This window comes from Carcharhinus amblyrhynchos, chromosome 5 (genome assembly GCF_965287045.1).
Source record: "Carcharhinus amblyrhynchos chromosome 5, sCarAmb.v2.hapA, whole genome shotgun sequence".
Lineage (NCBI taxonomy): Eukaryota > Metazoa > Chordata > Chondrichthyes > Carcharhiniformes > Carcharhinidae > Carcharhinus > Carcharhinus amblyrhynchos.
The window spans coordinates 52,382,147-52,397,649 of record NC_137328.1 but is presented as its reverse complement, the minus strand read 5'-3'; the positions used below and the strand labels follow the sequence as shown (position 1 = coordinate 52,397,649).

Genomic DNA, 15,503 nt, shown 5'->3' with positions numbered 1-15,503 from the left:
CCTGGACAATGTGAAAGTCTGCAGTTACATTGAGTCAGCGTCAGAAGAAAACGCGGTTATATCTGGCGTGGGTGCAGCAGCAATATTAACTGTCCAGTGAAGGGAGTAAACGCAGGGTTATAAGTTATCATGTGTTAGGGTTAACGGTGGCGTAACTGGAATAAACTGCCGCGCTTGCAGCGTGACTATCTTTACCTTGTTGATCTGAGGTATATACCACTTATACTTATGAACATACACTTCATTGTTTACACTGCAGAATGGATTTGACGTAAACTGTTTGCAGCAGGTAAGACGGAATGGCCCTGGCAAGTGGACACTGGATTAAGAAAGAAGTCAGAGGAGAACCTCCGTGTCCCAGGTAAATTGCACAGAATAAAAATCAGCAGTTTGGAGGAAAAAGCTTGTCTAAGAACACCCAAATAAATATAATCGTTATCAGATTTCTATTCGTTTTGCAGCTTGGGATAATAAATAATCTTTTAAATGGAATAGGTTTGATGTGCATTTATGCATGTTTTCAATACCTACACGGTATAATATTAACCGACTGTATTATAGTAACACTCCAAAATTGGTTCCCGAGACTGAAATCACAGGATACTCGTGCAGGAGGTGCATAGAATTATTACAGTGCAGAAGGGGGACATTCTCCCCTAACTCTGCATATTCTTCCTCTTTCGAATGCCTAAATTGAATCTGCCTCCACTATACGCTAAGGCAGTGTATTCAATCATTTACTGTGTGAAAACATTTTTTTTTCTTTAATAAGGGGCGGCGAGGGGTACCGTCGGCTCCATCAACAGCCTCCCTTTAACAGTGGGTTTTCCTCACCACAAAAAGTCTGGCCACTGTTGCCTTGGCCTCTTTGACCCCAATACCTCCTACCCCTACTTGTCTGCACCACCATCCCTGGTGACCACAATGCAGTTAGGTCCATTGAATAGAGAAAGATAAAAAGAGTTCTAGATGACAGCGGTGTTCTCAGTCAGCTGTAAATTCCTACCCAAGCTGTACATAAATCAGGCCACTGAGTCTCCATGACTTTGAAAAAATCCAGGATCCAATGATTTTCAGATGAAAGGTTAGAGGGGTGTGGAGTAATTATACCCTGACATGAAACATTAATTTAGTTCCCATTTTATAGTCAGACATTTGCCCTTATTTTTTATTTAATGCCATGGTTTTATATTTATAGCTAAACTGCAAGACTTACGATAATTTAGGACGAAGGGAAGTAGACTTGGTTGGCACACAAGGACTAAATTTCGCAGCTCCTGCTACTGCAGAGTTAATGAATGACCTCTATCCACCATAACCTTGTTTAACATTAAATATTGGCCTTTAAATAGGATCTCTGCCACCCAGAGGGATTTTGTGCAATAGAAACTACCAATATTTAAAATCAGAAACAAATGCACATCCATAAATTAATTAGTAACCATAAAGTAGTTTATTTTAGTTTGTTAGATATCTGTAAGTTTAAATTAAAACAAAAACTTCAATTTCCATTGTTGATGTATTCTTTATGGTGAAACTGTGTTGACTTTAACAGAATTGTTATTGTGGATTTTACGACAGTACTGAAGCAATCATAACTCTTCAAAGTCCAAACTTGTGCAGATTAGGTTGATTAGCCATGTTAAATTGTCCCTTAGTGTCCCAAGATATATAAGTTAAGGGACTTAGTCAGCTAAATACATGGGGTTATGGGAATAGAGCTTGGATAGGATGCTCTGTTGGAGTTGGTGCTGACTGAATGGCCTCCTTCTGCACTTGTAGGAATTCTATGATTCTTCCTCAGCCTCATTTGTAATTTAAATTTCTTTATTCCTAGTTTTATGCAGATTGAGAGCTGTCAATTCAGGGGAACGTCACCTAGTAATGCTGTCAATTTAAGAGTGGGTGTGGTGTGGTGGGATGGTGGACAACAATGAGTTGCAGCATAAAGTTCTCTGCATCCACATGTATCCTAACTGTATCTCAACTCAGCTTCAACTTCAAAGGGAGATCATTATTTTCCGCAGGTTGTGTGCCTGTCAACTTTCTCTTTCACACAATAACCATCACCATCATCTAATATTTGTAACATAATCTTTACTCTCTGTGGACAAGATTGCAACTATTCAAAGTCGTTTCACTCTAGGCCCTAGAGCTTGTAAAGAAAATAGGATTTATTTCCATTAATCTAATCTGGATATGATGACAAGCCCACAAGATCAAATAAAGTTTTGGTAATTTTCTAATTTTATGTTAATGATGTTGAACTTTATTGTGGAAGTTCTGACTTGCAACTAGATAAGAAATTCCTTAGGTAAAAGTGAAATTAAGCATGCACTCATAATTACTCTTAATAATATTCATACATACATTTGAAATTATTTTAGCATAGCCAATGCACTTAATTTTTTTTTACGATGGCCAGTGCTAAAAAAAATTATACAAATGATAATTCAGGTTAATGGAGAACGCACTGCTTTACAGATTTCAAACTTGAAGGGTTAACTGCAAACCAGGTCCTGTTAGATCCTAAACAATTTGCTTCAATACCCCTCTTTTTATATTTTTTTTCTCCAGTGTGGATTTGTATGATGGCCACATTATATTTTTCGCTTAACGAACATCAGTTTTATTCAGAAGTTGTCCCATTCACGTTATCAAGTATTAATTTTGACTGAGTTGTCAGTCAAATAACTTAACTGAAGGCAGCTACAGAGACATAACACTTGAATTATCTCTTGACTCTATGCCACAACGGTGTTCTCTGAGGAGTTGGATAAACAAGCTATGATTTCTCAAAAGGATGGCACCTTTACCCAATCAATTCTCTCATGACTGCATGACTCAATGCAATTGACTAATAAAGTCTGTTTTGCCTCTGTTGAGCTCTTCACAGTCATACATTCTGCTCCTTGCTTTTCTTTTCACTGGAAATGAAACTAAAAACTAAAATCGCCAGCCTTCTAATTGAAACTTAATAATGAAGAGCTAAAAATTAATACAAAGATTTCTATTATCCCTTCCAGTAGGTATATTGGGAAATTACCAGTCACTGTTCATGACTTTATACCCATTTCCCAATTTCTAGTAAGGGATGTTCCCGCGGGCAGTGCAAACTCACAAAATAGTTGAACAAGTCCACAGTGTCACTAAGTTCTGCCCTCTATTTGCATTGTAATTTGAGTTTTGTTCTTGTCTAAGTGCCTTTTAAAATTATAATTGATCGTTTGTAGGCATGGCCATGGATTGGCAGTCGCTGGAAACATAGCATTCATATTTGGAGGCTGTTCTACTGTTGGTATGAAAGTGAGTAATTGTGTAGGTGTTACTTTCATTTTTATTCAGTATATTTCAGGATATTGTAGATTTATGATAGCTTTGATCTGATAATCCATGTGATAGTGACCTTCAATTTTCAATTGTTTACATTAGCATAATCTTTGAAGTTTGGACGCCTACATCTTTTCTGGCAGTTGTTTTTCCATTGCTAGCAGATTGTTACATGCAAGCTTCTTCTGATTAGCAATGGAACTTTACAGCCTGCTAACTGAAGGATTTTCACAACTTAAAGCTAATTTTTAGTTTATCAAACTGCTAGCATTATTTCTCATAGATCCTTCATTTTTACACTGAGCCATATTAGCAATGAGATAAACAAAATCTATGTTCAGGAGATTGGTTTGAAAGAAGATCCAATAAGAGGAAAGCAAACCAAGGTTTTTAAAAAGGGGGGTAGGTAGCTAAAAGTTCAGCTTTGAGAGGAAGTTACATAGAAATAGAAATTGCAACACAAAAATTAGACCTTTGAGTCCAACCTTCCATGTAAACAATTCATTCTAATCACATTTACTCACCTTGTTCACATATCTGTTTAATTGTTTTTTTTCATCTTCCTATCTAAACTAGAACATTAACATTGTTTATGCCTAAAGCAGCTGGAAGTGACTCTATGTCTCTCAACTTTCTGGAAGGAGTGTTTTCCTGTACTCTGGTCTAAATTTCTTTCATCTAATCTTGCCTCTATAGTTGCTTGCATTGATCCCTCCACTACTATAGATAATCAACTTCTTTTTACCATTTTTTCCAATTTCTAACTTTTCTATCCAATTGCTTTATAATCCATGTTGTTTAAAAATTAAGCTCCGGATATCTAAACATTTCTTCTTCATATTTGCGTTTCCTCCCACCAAGCAACACCCTAGTTTTCCAACATCTCTGAAACCTTAGTATGCTTGTTACAGAGTAGTATCCAATGCTTCATACTGTACTCTAACAACTACAACTTGTATCTATATAGCATCTTTAATATCATAAAACATCACAAAGCACTACACAGGAGTGTTACAAAACAAAATTTAACACTGAACTACAGTAGGCCAGGTGACCAAAAGCTTGGACTCAATGGTGGGTTGTAAATGAGGAAAGAGGTGGAAAGGTTTAGGAAGGGAATTCCAAAGTTAAGGTCCTTGTTAGCTGAAAGCACAACATTAATGGTGGAACAAATTCAACTGAGTTGTTTAAGAGGCCAGAATTAAATGGGTGCAGATATGTCGGATGGTTGTTGGGCTGGAGAAGTTACAGAGAAGGGGAGCAAGCAAGCTCAGAGGCAATGGGTGAATGGAATGTGATACAAGTCCAAAAAATTTTAATGACATCATATTTATAGAGAGTGGAATATAGGAGGATGATCAAGAGTTTTTGAAAGTCAAATCTAGAGGTAAGAAAGGTACAGATGTAGGTTTCATTAGCCGATGAGCTGAGGCAGGGAATAGGTGGTACAATGGAAGTGGAAGTAGATGGACTCCGTGATGACACGATATGTGTCAAATGTGCTATCAAGGTTGCGAACAGTCTGTCTGAACCTCAGACAGTTGCCAGGAAAAAGGATGGTCTTCTTAACTAGTGAATGGAGTTGGTTATGGGGAAGGAGGACAATGACCAGAATTCCCTGCTGCTGCCAGTGACAATGAAAAATCTGGGGTTCAGCCAAATCTCTGCCACTGCAGCAGGACTGGAGAATTCTCACTGCAGGTGAGGTTAGAGTATCTGGCCCAATCACTTAGATCTTCCTAATATGTAATCAAGTACTGAATGCTGGACAGGTGCAATTTGCTAGGAAATGGCGGAGGTGATAGTGGATGCTTTGGTGATTATTTTCCAAACATCGCTGGATTCCGGGGAAGTGCTAGAAGATTGGAAAACGGCTAATGTTATGCCGTTGTTTAAGAAGGGTGGCAGGCAAAAGGCGGGAAATTATAGGCCGGTTAGTTTAACGTCTGTTGTAGGAAAAATGTTAGAATCCGTGATCAAGGAGAAAATAGCGAGGCATCTTGAGGAGAATTGTTTGGTAGAGCAGATGCAGCACGGTTTCGTTAAGGGGAAGTCGTGTCTGACGAATTTATTGGAGTTCTATGAGGATGTGTCTAGGGCGGTGGATAGAGGAGAGCCGGTGGATGTGGTGCTTCTTGATTTTCAGAAGGCGTTTGACAAGGTGCCTCACAAGAGGCTATTGCAGAAGGTCAGGGGGCATGGAGTTGGGGGTAGGGTGTTAGCGTGGATAGGGGATTGGCTGTCAAATAGGAGGCAGAGAGGGGGGGTCAATGGATGCTATTCGGATTAGCGGTTGGTGACTAGTGGAGTGCCCCAGGGGTCAGTGCTGGGGCCTCAGCTATTTACCATTTATATAGATGATCTGGAGGAGGGAACCGAGTGTATGGTGTCGAAATTTGCTGATGACACCAAGATTGGTGGAACGGCAAATTGTGCGGAGGGTGTGGAGAGTCTGCAGAAGGATCTAGACAGGCTGGGCGAATGGGCCACGAACTGGCAAATGGAATTTAATGTTGGCAGATGTGAGGTTGTCCACTTTGGTAGGAATAATGGTAGGAAGGATTATTACTTATGTGGCGAAAAACTGCAGCATGCGACGGTGCAGAGGGACCTCGGGGTCCTTGTGCACGAGTCACAAAAACCCAGCCTGCAGGTGCATCAGGTGGTCAGGAAGGCAAATGGGATGCTGGCCTTCATAGCGAGGGGGCTTGAATATAAAAGTAGGGAGGTCTTGCTGCAACTGTACAGGGCACTGGTGAGGCCGCAGCTGGAGTACTGTGTGCAGTTTTGGTCGCCGCACTTTCGCAAGGATATTTTGGCCTTGGAGGGAGTGCAGAGGGAGTTTACTAGGCTGATTCTGGAGTTGAGGGGGTTGAACTATGAGGAGAGGCTGAATAAACTAGGCTTGTCCTCGTTAGAGTTTAGAAGAATGAGGGGAGATCTCATTGAGATGTATAAGATGTTGAATGGGATGGATAGGATAGAGGTGGAGAGACTCTTCCTGCTCAGAAAGGACAGTAGGACTAGAGGGCACAGCCTCAGGATATAGGGGGGGCGGTTTAGAACGGAGTTGAGGAGGAACTTCTTCACTCAAAGGGTGGTGAATCTCTGGAATTCTTTGCCCGTTGAAGTGGTGGAGGCTGCCTCGCTCAATATTTTTAAGGCGCGGGTTGATAGGTTTTTGGTAGGCGAGGGGATTAAGGGTTATGGGGAGAGGGCGGGAATGTGGAACTGAGCCACGACAGATCAGCCATGATCTTATTGAATGGCGGGGCAGACTCGAGGGGCTAGATGGCCTACTCCTGCTCCTATTTCTTATGTTCTTATATTCAAAGTGGATACCCTACCTCATGTCTTTAATGTCCTATGTACCTATATCTATGAATCTAAACGTTCAAATCTTCTTCACTTTCACAGCATCAGGCCTACTTCCATTCCATTTGTTTGCTCTGACACAATTTGGTGTTCTAGTTTAGTAATAACTTTTCCTCTAGTTGGATTTTAAGCCTTATCATGTCTTGATCACAACTTTCAAGACTCCTAGCTTTAGTTAACTTATCTACCTGATCTCCACTATTTCATTATTTATAATCAGATTTAGCAAAACTTCTGCCATTGTACTAGCATACAATGTGATGAATGAGTCCTGTATGCATTTTAGATCTAACATTCTTTTTTCTCAATTAATGGGTGGATAACTGAAATCAAACAGAGTAGCAATTTGTTATTCTCACTTCTCTATTTTGAAAGCAAATTTTCTTTTCCATTTTCTTTCCCTAATTTGGAGGTTTATAACGCATCATTATTAATGCAATAAATCCCTTTTTGAACTTTGAACTCTAACCATTTTGACTCTATTCATACCCCTTCCTATCTACACTGACTCACTTTGCAGCATTCTTTACCAGATACCGCTACATCTCTTTTCTAATCTTTCCTATTCCTCCATTTTAGCAGAGGGCATTGGATAGCAAATTGAAGCATGAATCCTGTAATTTGTTTTTCCTTTCTCACGCCTGAGAAATGCTGAAGTTTTCCTGGTTGAGATCAGCTATCAGGGAAATAAAGAACTAGCTCAATAAGTAGAAATAGTTACTTTGGTTTATCTAGTCCATCAAAGTATACAAGATGATTGCTTTAGAAGTTAAGTTAGCATTTTATTTTTCTTAAAAGGAAAACAAAAACCATAGGTGTTCAAATCGTAAAAGATGCTGAAAACAATTAACAGGTCAGTTAGTGCCTCTGAATGGAATAGAAATGTTGTAGCTTCAATTGTAATTAGTAATTTACATTCATACAATATGTCACTATGAAATGTTTGAATCTAATTCTGGAATAATTTTGTGTTTGTTAGGGTGAGCAGCCCAAATATTTTGGTGATTTCTACATGCTTACAGGTATGTAGCTATAGTGAGGTTTGTAACACAATTTAAGAAATACAAAATCATGAATGGTTAATTTAAACCTGTCCTTTTATTGTGCATTATGGGGAAGGAAGCTGCACCCTGACGAGGCTGCCTGAAAGGCTCACAAACTAGAGGGTCTAAAGAATACCACATCCTTTGCTGGAAGGTAATGCACATAGACTCCAGATGCAGTGGATAAGGATGAAGTGGGGCATGGGTGCCTCTCAAGTGATGGGCTTGGAGGGAAAGTGGTTGAATTGAGAAACAGACTTCTTTTCAAGACTGCTAGCCTTTACCACAGGGTGATGTTCTGAGTGGTCTAGTGAGGACAGATGAGCTGGAGAGAGTGATGAGTGTACTGGACTGATACTGAAATATGGTGCCAGATCTTTGAACCTGCCAGCTGATGGCAGGCAGACAAGCCAGCTGCCAGTCTCACAAAGGAACTCACCTGTGCGTAATTAAGTTCCAAGCGCAGAAGCTAGCGCAGGATCTCGCTGCTCTGGCCAGCAGAAAAGGTGCTGACGGAGCTGTCTGCCACTGTTCAAAAACAAAGAATTCTGCCCATTTAGTCTGAACAGATTTAAAGTCTCGATGTTCCCGATTGATTATTTCTATTTTTAAAAATTACTGTATTACAATATTAATGATTTATGTTCTGTTCATAACAGTAACTCCCTCTGATCTGAGCTGGGAAATAATACCACAAAGTGGATACATACCATCATCCAGAGAAGGGCACTCCATGTGGTAAGACAGTACATAGGACTTTTGGAGTGAAAACTGCCAGATACTGGGGTGGATATCTGATCAGACTGATTAAGATTGTTGCCTTCACAGCATAACTCACTGATATTGATAACAGTGAATGAAGTTGCCATCAGCAATTTTTAATTTAGTGCTAGCAGTGGAAAAACATCTTCCCTTTGCTCTGGATATGAGTGCTGTACTCAGAAGTGGGAAGGGTTGGTTTCACTTCCAGTGTGATTACTCTTCCTCCTTTCTATGATGTCAGTAATACTGATGAGGAGGCCAGCTTAGTTCCAGCCCTCAGTGGAGCAGGAGTGTCAGAAATTGGTATGGTAACAATTTGTAAATTCAGGACATAAAATGTAGGATTATCTTCAAATAACAATTCCCTTTAAAGTTTATCTATCAGTGTCACTAGTGGCAGCAAAAATAAGTAGACACTTGGGTTGCATATAAAGATCTACTGTCACTGACATTAACATGTTTATATGTGCTGTTTACCAGTTAGAAGAGAAATTGAAATGCTGTGCAGAAATCAAGGTTTATTTCACTTCAATGCTGCCACTGATGAAGATATCAAGATGGGTCCATAAATAGATAGTTACTTGCCTGGAGCCAAACTCTGAGATGTTTGTGATATCTTGGCAGGGTAAAAACACTGGTGCATTCACATGAAGCTCCAGTTCCTGACTGAGCTGGTTTATTCTGGTTTGGTTTGTATTCATACATACATAAATAGCCACAAGAGCGTGCTATTACATTCCTCCTGCTTTATGAAAGTTACACTGTGTTGAATCCATATAACTTGTATACATTTCTTGTTTTTCATTTATTTCCATTTGTTTCCTATTCCCAAGAGGAAACAGCCATTCTTGACCCAAACTTTCAAAATTTGGAGAAGGACTTTGACCCATATTGGCCTGAAGCTAATTTTGATCTTGATCTTCAATTGAATTTTCCACTTTCTCAAATGTGTCTGTCTGACACTGACTTGGATCTAAACCATTTTCAGGCACAGCTTGTGCTACTGTAACTGTCCTAGCTAACTAATTCATCAGGCTCAATTGGTTGTTTTTCATCATGAGCTTCTGAAGGTTAATGTGATTTATACGCACAAGCCTAACCTTTCCACTACCAAACATCTCGACTAAATATGTGTGAGGACCACATATTTTCATGACTCTTCTTGGTAGCCACTTTAACCACTTAGGATGATGACCTTTCTCCTTAGCCTTCTGATTCAACTTATTGGTTCTCCAATGTAATCTGTACTGACTGGCCCATATATGTATAAAAAGAAGACATTTTTCCTGTTGACCTTAACTTCTGATGATAATCTAAACATCACATCGGCATTACACTGATCTTCTGATCACCTGCACTTAATGTTGTACTGATAAGCAAACAAAATCAAAGCCTTTCTCTGCTGCTAAAGTGGGTTTTGGAGACTTTGGATGCACTAGCTTTTGATTAGGTTTAATTGTGGAACTACAACTGTATGAGTATTTATGACATCTTCTTGATCTAAAATTCAAAAAACAATGCTTTGTGTTCTGTGCTCATTGGCACTGAAGGTGCGTGAAGCAAATGCAGTCAGTCTGTCGTCACCAAAAGATGTTGGATAATGGTGACCTCATATGGAGAGGCATCACGTGCTATCTTAAAATTTTTGGACACGTTGCAATGGACAAGCATTGTATGTCTATTGATTTGTTTATAAAACTTGAATATTTTGTCACTCCTTTGTCCAATTCCACAGAACATCCTTCCTCAAGAGTTCATTTAATAGATGCAAATTTGGTATGATTTTACTATTATAATTTACTAGACACGTAAAATATCTGAGCTTAGAAATATTCTGAGGGTGTGGGGCATTTCCTATCACTTGAATCTTAGTCTTGATACAATGCAAACCATCTTTGTCTACACATTGGCCAAGTACTCTGCAGTTTTGAAACATTCCTCATTTGTGTGTCTTTACCTGAACTCCAGGTTTTTCCAAACATTTGAGCACTTCTTTCACTCTGTCATTGTGAGTTTGTTTGGAGCTGAAATAAGCATGTCATGCAAACAGCACACTGCTTGCTCAAGTCCTTATTATCCTTGAAAAATTCCAAGGGCTGAAGAAACACCAAATGGCCTATGAAACTGAAAAACACTATGTTTGTATTAATAATCAAATATCCAGGCTTGAGCTGACGAGTGACAAATAACATTCATGCCACACAAGCGCCGGGCAACGATTATCTCCAACACAAGAGAATCTAACCATCACTACTTATCATTCAATGGCATTACCATTACTGAGTCCCCCATTATCAACATCCTGGGGTTACTATTGACCAGAAACTGAACTGGTCTAGCCATATGAATACTGTGGCTACAAGAGCAGATTAGAGGCTAGGAATCCTGCGATGAGTAACTCCCCTTCTGACATCCCAAAGCAGGCCATCATCTACAAATCACAAGGAGTGTGATGGAATACTCTCCACTTGCCTGCATGGGTGCAGCACCATCCAGACAAAGCATGCCACTTGATTGGTATACCTTCCACAAACATTCACTTCCTCCACCACCAGTGAAGAATGGCAACAACGTGTATGATCTACAAGATGTACTGCAGGAATTCACCATTGTTCCTTAGGCAGCACCTTTCAAATGCATGACTGCTATCATCTAAAAAAACAAGGGCAGAAGATAAGTGAGAACATCACCACCTGGAAGTTCCCCTCCAAGTCACTTACCATCATGATTTGGAAATATAATTGCCATTCCTTCATTGTCTCCTTGTCAAAATTCTGAAACTCCCTCCCTAACAGCACTGGATGAACTTAGTCCTCAGGGACTGCAGCAGTTCAAGAAAGCAATTCACCACCACCTTCTCAAGGGTAACTAGGGTTGGGCAATAAATGCTGGGCTAGCCCAGCAACACCCAAATGCCATATGAATTTTAAAAACACATAACTTAGACTCATGAAGTAACACATTATGAGGGGCAGACTGATCCCTGGAAGCAAAGCCGGTGGGAAGCTGAACTGCTCTATGCCAACCCATCCTGCTGTCATAACATGCTGTTTGAAGGCTGAATCGGGGCAGTGTGGGATTTCCATCCCTCAGTAGAAATCTAATTGGCTGGCAGCTCCATCAGGCATGGCAGCATCAATCCTTCTTCTGACATGCTTTTGTAAGATAACCATTCTTCTTGAAACTGTAGCACTCTGCCTTCACAAATTGACAATTCTGTACTCATTGTTGGCCTAAGCACCAGTAATGAGACCTTTTATTACCTTTGCTACTGCTGATGTTGGGGCCTTCTGTTTATTCGGTTGCAGTCAGCAGATAACTGGCAGTTGTTAACTTAGACTCCTCTTCAGTCATGTTCCACCATGTCTATGGATAATGCTGTTTGCCAAACTACGTCAAAAGGCAACTTTGGCAATGTCAGCATCTTACTGCAAATGACTCATGCACAAGGACATGCAGATCCCTCTACACCAAAGCATCCCAAAGTCTCTCTGCATTTAAGTTGCCTTTCCATTTATCCAACCAAAATGGATAACCTCACACCTATCCATGTTAAAATCCATCTGCCACATTTTGGCCCATTCTTCTAACCTATCTGCATCTATTTATACATCTCTTATTTCCGCATTGCAACTCACTGTCCAACTTATTTTAGTGTCATCTGCAAATTTAGCTACAGTACCTTCTATTCCTGTATCCATTATCACTAATATAAATTGTAAATAGTTGGAGCCCGAGGACCAAACCCAATGTCACCCATTAGTTATATCTGCCAACCAGAAAAAGACCCATTTATCCCAATTCTCTGCCTTCTGTCAGTTATGATGTGGGTATGCCGGCGTTGGACTGGCGTAAACACAGTAAAAAGTCTGACAACACCAGGTTTTAGTCCAACCTATTTACTTGATAATATTCTCACAAGCTTTCGAGGGGTTACCCTCTTCGTCAGGTGAATGGAGAGTTCTGGCCTCAGACAGAGCATATAAAGCACAGACAGTTTAGAGATTACTGATTAAAATGCGAATCCTTACACCTAACCTGCTGTTCAAGACCTGAAGTGGCTGACAATGTGAGTGGTAGGAGCACTGATCACAGTTTAAAGAGATGTGTATTGTCTCCAGACAGTACAGTAAGTGAGGTTTTGCAAACCCAGGCAAGTCACGGGGGTTACAGATAGTGCGACATGAACCCAAGATCCCTGTTGAGACCGTCCTCATGTGTGCGGAACTTGGCTATCAGTCTCTGTTCAGCGACTCTGCGCTGTCGTGTGTCGTGAAGGCCGCCTTGGAGAATGCTTACCCGAAGGTCAGAGGCTGAATGCCCGTGACCACTGAAGTGTTCGCCAACAGGAAGGGAACAGTCTTGCCTGGTGACTGTCGAGCGATGTTCATTCATCCGTTGTCGTAGCGTCTGCATGGTCTCCCCAATGTACCATGCTTCGGGACATCCTTTCTTGCAACGTATCAGGTAGACAATGTTGGCCGAGTTGCAAGAGTATTTACCATGTACCTGGTGGATGGTATTCTCACGTGTTTATTCTGTCAGTTAGTCAGTCTTCTATCCAAGCTAATAAATTACCTCTAACTCCATGTGATCTCACCTTGTGTATTAACCTTCTGTGTGGCACCTTATCAAATGCCTTCCTGAAGTCCAGATATCCTGCATCCACAGGATCACCATTATCCACTTGGTTTGTTACATCTTTGAAGTACTCTAGTAATTAATCAAACATGATGTAACCTTCATAAAACCATGCTGACTTTGATGGATTGCGCTTTAACTTTCCAAATATCCCCTATTACTTCCTTAATAATGGCTTCTAACAATTTCCCAATAACAGATCTTAATCTAACTGGTCTATAGTTTCTTATTTTCTGCCTCCTTCCCTTTTTGAATAAGGATGTTACATTAGCATTTTTCCATGATATCACCCATCAGATCCTGGGGACTTGTCTGCCAACAATCACAACAGTTTGAATATTATTTTTCCTACTGATGATGATTGTTTTAATCCCCTCCCTTTCTATTACCTCTGCATTACCTGTTGCTATTGAGATGGTACTAGTACCCTCCACTATGAAAACTGAGGGAAAATATTGATTTATCATCTCTACCATTTCTGTATTCTCCACTATTAACTCACTGGTCTCATGCTCCAAGAGACCAACAGTCACTTTGATTACTGTCTTTTATACAGTTATAGAAGCTGTTGCTTTTTAAAAATATTTTGTGCTAGTTTTTTTTCATAATTTACCTTTGTTCTTTTCACTTTTTTAGTTACCTTTGTTGATCTTTAAAAGTTTCTAAACTTCCAGCTTGCCACTGGCCTTTGCAATATGATATACCTTAGCTTTGTCTTTATGTTGTCTTTAACTTCCTTGCTTGGCCATGAATATATTTTTTCTCCTCTTGCTATCTATCTTTCTCTCTGGAATATATTTTAGTTGGGAGGAATTAAATATCTCCTTAAACAACTGCCACTGTTCATCAACTGTCTTTACATGTAAGCCTTCCTACGCAGTGCATTAGGGCCAAGTTTGAATGCAGAGGTGCTTCAGTGTGATCTGGATATGTTAAGTGAGGGGGCAAAAGCATGACAGAAGCAGTATAATGTGGATAAATTTGAGGTTATCCACTTTGGTAGCAAAAACAAGAAGGCACATTACTACCTGAATGGTGATAGATTGAGAGCGAGGAATGTGCACTGAGACCTGTATGTTCTTGTATACCAGTCGCTGAAAGTAAGCATGCAAATGCAGGAGATGGTGAAGAAGGCAATTGGTATGTTGGCCTTCAGAGCAAGGGGATTGGAATACAGGAGCAGGAATGTCTTGCTGCAATTTTACAGGGCCTGGAAGATTGTCTGCAGTTTTGATCTCCCTGCTGAAGAAGGATGTTCTTGCTTTAGAAGGAGAGCAGTGAAGGTTTACCAGACAGATTGCTGGGATGGCAGGACTGACGTATGAGGAGCGATTGAGTCACCTATAAAATTCTCACAGGACTAGACAGGGTCGATGGATGGATGTTCTCGATAGCGGGGAAGCCGGAACCAGGGACACAGGGTAAACCATTTAGGACTGAGATAAGGAGAAATTTCTCCACTCAAATGGCCTACTACTGCTCCAATTTTCTATGTTTCTATGCTGATATATGAACATGCAATTTTTTTTACTTATCTCCAACTTTTCTTGTACAATGGAGTTTTGTAAAGTTAAATACAGTAGCAAAACATTTAAACTTCTGCAGAACCTAAAAAAAAACTTTCTTTTTAAGTGTTGTGAAAGGAAAAATCTATTTGTTTGGAGGCCGGTCCTACCACCTTGTAGAGGAATGCTTACCTGGAATGTACTGCTTTGATATAGGTGGGTTTGAGCCAAATTTATTTTTTCTAATTTTACCATTTAAGATGTAAACTTTCTAGTTTTTGTTTTATAATTTGTACAAATTACCTAGTTCTTTATTGAAACTATTGTTTGCCCAAAATTGCAATGATCAAAACACTTCAGATTTCATTTTTTCATCGAATGAATAAAATCTACAGGAGTGACAATCACATAGGTTGGAAAAATAGGGACAGTAGAAAGACGGAGCCAAACAAGGCTTCCTTACCCCAAGGTCCATTTCCTCCCTTCACCTCCATCTGCACTGCAAATACCCGCGCTTTCTCCAACCATTGCACACACTTGTCTCTCATCCACCCCTCTTCCCACCACTACCTAAGACTGTCCACTGAGATCAGGGTAACAGCCATAATGACCACTTCTGCCTCCATTCAATATGTTGACTGAAGGCCTCAGTATTGACTGGAACCTTCAGTAAAAGTCTGGCTGAGATCCTCAGGATTCTTCCTCTTTGGTCCCACCATGCTACAATCAGGATTTCTCTCATTAGCAGCAATACTTCCTTGCTAACAACAGAAATTCTTTTGTGAGTTCTACCTGTATGCCATCCCACCCAGAAAATGGACCGGGGTTACAGTAAATCTAGAGACAG

At 40.1% G+C, this 15,503-nt stretch overlaps 1 protein-coding gene across 1 annotated transcript in view; it reads left to right on the top strand.

Annotated features, from left to right (window-relative positions):
• The first annotated feature begins 299 nt into the window (after positions 1-299).
• The window catches only part of LOC145343536 (uncharacterized), a 96,688-nt gene continuing 81,484 nt past the window's right edge, over positions 300-15,503 (top strand). Inside the window, exons 1-5 of the mRNA XM_080189786.1 lie at positions 300-361; positions 3,234-3,318; positions 7,694-7,727; positions 8,408-8,486; positions 14,784-14,872. Of these exons, the coding sequence (XP_080045912.1) occupies positions 300-361; positions 3,234-3,318; positions 7,694-7,727; positions 8,408-8,486; positions 14,784-14,872 (349 nt within the window). The remainder of the gene's footprint in view (positions 362-3,233; positions 3,319-7,693; positions 7,728-8,407; positions 8,487-14,783; positions 14,873-15,503) is intronic.